We start from the raw sequence: 9,246 nt of genomic DNA, 5'->3' as shown, positions 1-9,246 counted from the left end.
TTACATTATGTGTCTCTACATTCTATCACCATGCTGGTGTTATGGGGCAAAGAAATAAGATAACAATTATTCGACGTGAAATAGTTTATTATCCTCATATTTGAGATTCTATGGCCTTTTTTTTCCAAAGGTTCTTAAATTCCTCTTATCTACCAAGAAATATTTCAGAACACTTGTTCTTCGTATGTGTTATTTTTTAGGGTCTGCTTCTGGTTTTCGAGTATTTTCTCGATTATCTAACCATTTCGTCAATTCTTAATCTGTTGTATAAGAAATTTATGATTTGTTTTTGTTAATTCGTTTTGGTCCCTACTACTACTACTACTACTACTACTACTACTACTACTACTACTACTACTAATAATACTAATAATAATAATAATAATAATAATAATAATAATAATAATAATAATAATAATAAGAAGAAGAAGAAGAAGAAGAAGAAGAAGAAGAAGAAGAAGAAGAAGAAGAAGAAGAAGAAGAAGAAGAAGAAGAAGAAGAAGGAAAAGAATAAATCTATGTCATAGTCAAACGCTCAGTAAATAAAGGGAAAAAGTAGGAAAGAACCTCTATTAAGAAGAACATTACTTCATTATATAAGGGTGAAAAGGAGTAATCACCATCTCCTTTCATTAGGACAGAATTTGTTCTTATCCTCCAAATCAGCTGTGACTTAACACCTTCTCGTTATCAGGATTCTTGAGATTTTACGTGCTATCAGTGACCTCTCCTTTTCGCCGATAGGTTATCTGGAGCAAGGGTAAGGTGCCACGAAATAAAGGGTTTAAATATTTTACTTTACATCTTAATTCCACTGAAAGAATCATTCGTATACGTAACTGGTTTAGCAAAGCAAATTTCTCAGCGATTATTCTGAAATTTAACTGAATGATACTCTCCAGTTAGTCAATGAAATTCAAGATAATATGAGGTACGATGCTTGAGTTACTGGTGATATTTTTGGAGCAAGAGATTAACGATATTATAGACGGGGAAAAGCGGTGTGTTGGGGGTCGGGGGACGGCATGGAGGAGAGTTTGAGAAGTTCGAAATTGGTTTAGGTCTGTTGGGACGCCTTGCGCAGGCTTGAAGCGTCTTTCTTCCCTCCTATCGGACGGTCGTCGTCACCGTACCGTTGAGAGGCGAAGTTACACTTCACGACAACTTGGAAGGCTCAACGTACCGCGTACTAAAAGTAGTCGCACGTGAAAAGAGAAAGAGAGGAAAAGGGCAAAATTTTAAAGGTTTTATAAACGACAACAAGGGCCGTAAAAAAGAGAGAAGTGAATGAAAAGTTATCAAGTGTAAAAGATAAGAAGAAAGTGCCCGCCAAGGTGTTGCTTACGCATGTACTGTAGATAACGTCGATTGTTGCAGCTCCATAGATTTACATTTCTTTCTCCAAGAGAGAATTGGGACCGAGAACTCTCTGAAGGGAAAGTTTTAGAGTGTGCACAAATCGCGGCCGAAGGTGTAGACGAACGCAACACAGGAATACAATCTAGTTGAGAAGGTCTTTTCTCCAGCCTTCAAAATATCGCTTCCAAAATTCCCCCTCCAAGAAGCCTCAAGTATGGTGCTCTGTGGCACAGATCCAGAGAGAAGGGCGAGCAAGGAGATTGAAAAACAGATAAGCAACTGGAGCAAGGAGTATAAGAAAGCGATCAAAATATTATTATTAGGTAAGTGGCCACTCGAAGTTTTTTGCTGGCTAGATCGATTCGTCGACGCAATTAGTTTGCTGGTAAGGTGTTCAGAGGCATCAGAGGCCTGGTGTGGATCTCTGGGCTTTGACCACAAAAAAGAGAGGATATCCGCACAGTGAGGTGTAGGAAAACCAGGTGAGCTGGGTCCAGTGTTCTAGATTAATAAAAAGGTTTGAAAATAAACACTCCTCAACATAGTTTGCGATCAAATACAAAATTCTTATCAAACGCAATATTTACCTCAACAAAATTTACATGATTTTTAAAAAATCGTAATTGCACAAGACGTCTACAACTCCACATTCCCTTTACAGCATAGCAGCAAACAGAATATATAAGCCTAGTTACAGACACAAAATTCTACAATGTTACGAAGAAAATAGAGAGGCAGAGTGAGAGAGAGAGACTCCTGTATTTATAAAGTTACAGTGGACCCATACTAAACAAAGGCGTGAGACATCTTGAAATATCTGTCAAAGATTCGAGTTCCAGGTGGATGGTGTCATCCTACAGTTATATTTAGTAATAACATAGTATTTGTTCGACTAAAAATATTAAGAGAACTTCCATAAGTGGGGGTGAATATCAAGGGTCCGTAAGATAATTCAATATCCTTACTTATCCGTTTTCTAAAAAGGCTACCGCTTTTCTTCACTGGGACACTACAGTTATCGGAATTGATCCTTCCTTGAAGACCTTTTGGAAGCTGTCCTTAGTATCTGTTCAGTCCATATGACTCACTGCATGCTTAATACAACGTACTGTCCAGCATTCCGTTATTTTCAATCTCTTATCATATCTTCGAGTTTCGTCGCCTGTTCATAAGAGCATATGTGCAGTGAATGAAAGATTGTGGTTATCTATGGCGTGACGTAAGCACGTTAGCCATTTCTTCTCTTGTTCGAAGTTACTTAGAGTGCTAAATCTTTCATTCAGCTTTCTATCAATCACGCAGGTTTCTTTCGGATTTCAGGCACCGTATATTTTAAGATTATCAACTTTCAAACATGTGATAAAATTGATGTTAAAATTTATAGGTAACTACACTATAAAGTAAGATTTTAAGATGTACAATAATGATCTACGTACAAGAACACTTTGAATAACATATTTTGTCACCATAAGAAAAAAATTCGTTCGTAAGTGACACTGTGATAATTTTCATGGATGTAATGCTTCCTGTTTGCAATCCACTGAGCAGGCAAATGGTTTCTTACTTTCTTTGTACAACTGTATGATATGCATGTTGCTATGATTTAAAAAAAGTCCTTGTCATTTAAATGTCTCCGTGGAAGTCATTGTAGACAGATTATTCTGATTAGCATAACCTTTATGCACTTAACATTTATAACAAATTATGTATATTTACTAGATGACCAACCTGGCGCTGCCCGGGAAAACTCTTAATGAAAGTGTATGTGTAGGGGGGAAGGGAAAGGGGATGGGGATGGGGAGGGAAGAGGGAAGGGGGATGGGGAAGGTGTAGGTAAGGGAACACTGATAGGGGGGAAAGGGTCTGTGTTGACAGTCCGACTGACAGTTCTACTTTTGTCATCCTAATGTTCATCCTTCGAACAGTCGTGGGTGAACTGACATGTATTACTGTGGTGACTGTCCCTTTTATCCAGGTATTACTGTGCTGTCTGTCCCTTTTATCCAGGCATTACTGTGATGACTGACCCTTTTATCCAAGTATTACAGTGCTGACTGTCCCTTTATCCAGGTATTACTGTTCTGTCCATCCCTTTTATCTAGGTATTAATGTGGTGACTGTCCTTTTTATCCAGTTACTACTGTGCTGTCTGGCATCTTTAACCAGGTAATAATGTACTGTCTGTCACTTTTAACCAGGTATTACTGTGGTAACTGTCACTTTTATCCAGGTATTACTATGCTTTGTCCCCTTTTACCCAGGTATTACTGTGCTGACTGTCCCCTTTAATCAGGTATTACTGTACTGTCTGTCTCTTGTATCCAGGTATTACTGTGGTGACTGTTCCTTTTATCCAGGTATTAATATCCTGTCTGTCCCCTTTATCCAGGTATTACTGTGATGACTGTCCCTTTTATACATGTATTACTGTGGTGACTGCCCCTTTTATCCAGTTATTGCTGTGGTGACTGTTCCTTTTATCCAGGTATTACCATGGTGACTGTTCCTTTTATCCAGGTATTACTGTACTGTCTGTCCCTTTTATCCATATATTACTGTGATAACTGTCCATTTTATCCAGGTATTACTGTGGTGACTATCCCTTTTTCCAAGTATTACTGTGGTGACTGTCCCTTTCATCTAGGTATTACTGTGGTGACTGTCCCTTTCATGCAGGTATTACTGTACTGTCTGACACCTTCAACCAGGTACTACTGTACTTCCTGTTCCTTTTATCCAGGTGTTACTGTCATGTCTGACACCTTTAACCAGGTATTACTGTGCTGTCTGTCACCTTTAACCAGGTATTACTGTACTGTTTGCCCCTTTTATCCAGTTATTACTACTGTGGTAACTGTCCCCTTTAACCAGGTATTGCTGTGGTAACTGTCCACTTTAACCAGGTATTACTGTATTATCTGTCCCTTTTATCCAGGTATTGCTGTGGTGACACTCACTTTTATCCAGGTATTACTGTACTGTCTGTCCTTTGTATCCAGGTATTACCATGTTGTCTGTCCCATTTAAGCAGGTATTACTGTGCTGACTATCTCCTTTAACCAGGTATTACTGTACTGTCTGTCCATTTTATCCAGTTATTACTGTGGTGACTGTCCCTTCTATCCAGGTATTGCTATGCTGTCTGTCACCTTTAACCAGGTATTGTTGTGCTATCTGTCTCCTTTAACCAGGTATTACTGTACTGTCTGTCCCTTTTACCCAGGTATTACTGTGGTGACTGTCTCTCTTATACAGCTATTACTATGCTGTCTGTCGCCTTTAACCAGGCATTACTGTACTGTCCGTTCCTTTTATCCAGTTATTACTGTGGTGTCTGTCCCTTTTATCAAGATATTAATCTGGTGACGGTCTCTTTTATCTAGATATTACTATGCTGTCTGTCCCTTTTATCTAGGTATTACAGTGGTGACTGTCACTTTTATCCAGGTATTACTGTGGTGACTGTCTCTTCTTCCAAGTATTACTGTGGTGACTGTCCCTTTTATCCAGGTATTACTGTGGTGACTGTCCCTTTTATCCAGGTATCACTGTGGTGACTGTCTCTTCTTCCAAGTATTACTGTGGTGACTGTCCCTTTTATCCAGGTATTACTGTGGTGACTGTCTCTTCTTCCAAGTATTACTGTGGTGACTGTCCCTTTTATCCAGGTATTACAGTGGTGACTGTCCCTTTTATCCAGGTATTACTTTGGTGACTGTCTCTTCTTCCAAGTATTACTGTGGTGACTGTCCCTTTTATCCAGGTATTACTGTGGTGACTGTCCCTTTTATCCAGGTATTACTGTAATGTGTGACACCTTTAACCAGTACTACTGTACTGCCTGTCCCTTTTATCCAGGTATTACTGTACTGTTTGACATCTTTAAGCAGGTACACCTGCATTGTGTCCCTTTTATCCAGATATTACTGTGGTGACTGTCCCTTTTATCTAGATATTACTGTGGTGACTGTCTCTTTATCCAGCTATTACTGTAATGTCTGACACCTTTAACCACTACTACTGTACTGCCTGTCCCTCTTATCCAGGTATTACTGTGGTGACTGTCCCTTTTATCCAGGTATTATTGTACTGTCTGACACCTTTAACCAGGTACTATTGCATTGTCTATCCCTTTTATCCAGGTATTACTGTGCTGTCTGTCCCTGTTAACCAGGTACTACTGCACTGTCTATCCCTTTTATCCAGATATTACTGTGGTGATTGTCCCTTTTATCCAGGCATTACTGTACTGTCTGACACCTTTAACCAGGTACTACTGCACTGTCTGTCCCGTTTAGCCAGGTATTACTGTGGTGACTGTCCCTTTTACCCAGTATTACTGTGCTGTCTGTCCCTGTTAAGCAGGTACTACTGCACTGTATGTCCCTTTTAACCAGATATTACTGTGGTGACTGTCCCTTTTACCCAGGTATTACTGTGCTGTCTGTCCCTTTTAACCAGGTACTACTGCACTGTCTGTCCCTTTTAAACAGATATTACTGTGCTGTCTGTCCCCTTTAACCAAGTATTACTGTGCTGTCTGTCCATCTTATCCAGATATTACTGTGCTGTCTGTCCCCTTTAACCAAGTATTACTTTGCTGTCTGCCCCTCTTATCCAGATGTGCTGTCTATCCCTCTTATCCAGATCCCTCTTATCCAGATGTGCTGTCTGTCCCTCTTATCCAGATGTGCTGTCTGTCCCTCTTCTCCAGATGTGCTGTCTGTCCCTCTTATCCAGATGTGCTGTCTGTCCCTCTTATCCAGATGTGCTGTCTGTCCCTTTTATCCAGATGTGCTGTCTATCCCTCTTATCCAGATGTTCTGTCTGTCCCTCTTATCCAGATGTGCTGTCTGTCCCTTTTATCCAGATGTGCTGTCTGTCCCTCTTACCCAGATGTGCTGTCTATCCCCCTTACCCAGATGTGCTGTCTGTCCCTCTTATCCAGATGTGCTGTCTATCCCTCTTATCCAGATGTGCTGTCTGTCCCTCTTATCCAGATATTAGTGTGGTGACTGAAAACCATTTTCAGTAATATTTTTCTATGGTCTAGAGTGCATGAAATTAGGTATTATTTACCACATGTTACAAAGGGAAGTGGGAATGGGATCGGGGGAAGGGGAAGGGCGTGGGTACGTGTTTGATACCTACTCTATTTTCTAAGTTGGGTCAAATGATGGCCACGTGCCAAATTTTGTCTAGATCGGTCAAGTGGTTCTGATTTCTATAGCGCACAAATATACAAACAAACATACAAACATTCACTGTTATATATATATATATATATATATATATATATATATATATATATATATATATATATATATATATATATATATATATATATATATATATATATATATATATATATATATATATATATATATTTATATATATATATATATATATATATATATATATATATATATATATATATATATATATATATATATAAATTATATATATATATATATATATATATATATATATATAAATTGGAGAGAAAATGGTGAAGAAATCAGACATGAAAATGGTAAAAGAAAAAAATTGTTGGCATAATTCTCGTTTATACTCACAAATGAAATTCCTAGTTCAATACTACATTTGTCATCATAACCACACGCTCACTGTGAAAGTTTTTTGTTACGTCTTTCCTTTTCTGAACTTTGACCTTAAATAATTCAGACAAATTCCGAAGATCAAGTTTAGAAAGTGGCCACGTGATTGCATCATAATAAGGAAACAAACGTTCAAAAGTTCCACTTATATCACTGCAGCAGTACCTCCTTTTTCACTCCACAAGGCAAAATATCCATGGCCATCAAAATCACTCACAGATTTGCATTAAAATATTTTTTAAAAATACCGTGTTATTATTAATGCCAATGGTAAAAAACAATTGTGATAACAGCTGGATATTTTCATAAATAGTAAATATCCGTAACAATGTGAAGCATCTCCAGAAGGTAATGAGAGAGAGAGAGAGAGAGAGAGAGAGAGAGAGAGAGAGAGAGAGAGAGAGAGAGAATACCAACTGGAGCTGGAGGTATGACAAAATACAAATGCAAATAAAAACAAGAAACTCGGTCTGAGTTGCGAAATGTGAATTTGTGGGTAGTCAGTGACGTCACACACTCACTGGCGCTCCAGTGTAAGATTTGCCCACGTCCTGACAAAACTTTTCTAGGGATACCCTGATAACCATACAGGCATTGAAGATTACGGTATCGCTTCTGTTGTCAACAATCTCTCATAAAGTATTCAGATATGGCTTCTCTGTTATTTGAATGGTTAATAAAAAACCTGATAAGACCAACTTGTGAACCCATGGTCAGAGATGTTGCCAGCTCGGTAAACTAACGTATAATAAGGAGAGTAATATTTTCGTTAAGGCAGAAATGATATTCAGTAATATAGCGCCTGTAAAGATGATTTCAGGCCATTTCTTTGCACGAGACGCTGGAAAGGAATCGAACGTGTTTTCCAGGTGGTCAATGCTGTTTTCCAGTGAGAAGAATGTTAATACATGTTAATTACTGTTTGTGTTAACGTTAATCCATATATATATATATATATATATATATATATATATATATATATATATATATATATATATATATATATATATATATATATATATATACACACACACACCCACCCATGAAATTTAGGCAATCTCTGCCAAGCTCAGGTCTGTGACGTAGTGAATAATTAGCCCTGAAGCCGTGGCATTGCATTTGATATGATACAGATGTACATTTGAAAGGAGATTTTCCTTCTGTTGAAGTAATATTAGAATAACCGATAGAGAATTCGTCTAAAGAAAATTTAGAATGACCTTTTTCATTTTTTTCCATTTCTTTTTCTTAGTGAACAGAAAATTCCCCATCCAGGTTGCATCATTTGTACTGTATTTTCGTAAGGATCAGAACTTGAATATTTCTTAAGTATGAGGTTTATCCCTTTGCAGATCTTAGACTGAAAAGCCGCTCGCATCTTTTCCTCTTTTGCTGAGTCATTTTTGCATTACGATGAAAACAATCTTACAGTTCCTTAAGATTTTAATATGAATTCTTCATGTCACGACAAGGAACCTGAGAAGGGTTTAAGGCTGTAAGCTCAGCATAGATTAAAATAAAAACTAAAAGAATCTGAATAGGCTTCAAGAGCCCTTGAACTATAAAAAAACTGATTGATCGACTGGCCGATATCTTGAGAAAACCTTTGAATTTTGTATTGTAAATAAAAGTAACAATCATTAGAAATTGTTACCAGACTTGAATCGTTTATTGCCTCTCTCTGTCTCAAATTTTTTTTTTTGTTCCTCGAGAGGATGTGAAGGTACGAGATGGTTCAGCTATATTTAGAAGGTAAATGATTAAATCAATGAAGTCGATTGCACCGTACGGTAGGGGGACGCAAACAGGGGAAGTGGAGAAGGATTACCAGTGAGAAAGAGACTTAAGAACAGGAGGAGGAGGAGGGTTAGCAGAAATAGAAGGAATAGACGTGTGAAAAGAGAGATGGCAAAAGCGACAAGTAGAGGAATAGAAAAGGGTGGAACTGAAGCCTTGACGTGAGAAGATAGAGGGAAAAGAAAGAGGGAGACGGAGAGAGAGAGAGAGAGAGGAAAAGAATGAGTGCAAATGAAAAGCAAATGATTGGATAAACAATATTAAAAAGAAAAAAGGGGAGGAATGTAAGGAGGAGGACTGAAAAGTCCAGAGAGATAGAGAAAAGAGATGAGGAGGAGAATAAAAGAAGGGTCCAAAATGTTGAAGAGCGAGCCCCGAATGACAGGGCGAAGAAGGAAGCTAGTAAGTGTTGACACTAAAGATGGAACCAGGTTCGAGGGTGATGAGGACGAGTGGTAAGGCTGCCACGAGT

At 38.2% G+C, this 9,246-nt stretch overlaps 1 protein-coding gene across 1 annotated transcript in view; it reads left to right on the top strand.

The window, feature by feature from the left end:
• The first annotated feature begins 1,027 nt into the window (after positions 1–1,027).
• LOC136851885 (guanine nucleotide-binding protein G(s) subunit alpha-like) overlaps positions 1,028–9,246 on the top strand; it is a 31,143-nt gene continuing 22,924 nt past the window's right edge. Inside the window, exon 1 of the mRNA XM_067126216.1 lies at positions 1,028–1,682. Within this exon, the coding sequence (XP_066982317.1) occupies positions 1,574–1,682 (109 nt within the window). The 5' untranslated portion in view covers positions 1,028–1,573. The remainder of the gene's footprint in view (positions 1,683–9,246) is intronic.

Source organism: Macrobrachium rosenbergii, chromosome 24 (assembly GCF_040412425.1).
Source record: "Macrobrachium rosenbergii isolate ZJJX-2024 chromosome 24, ASM4041242v1, whole genome shotgun sequence".
Lineage (NCBI taxonomy): Eukaryota > Metazoa > Arthropoda > Malacostraca > Decapoda > Palaemonidae > Macrobrachium > Macrobrachium rosenbergii.
Note: the sequence above shows the minus strand (reverse complement) of the source record. Positions and strands in the feature narration are given on the sequence as shown.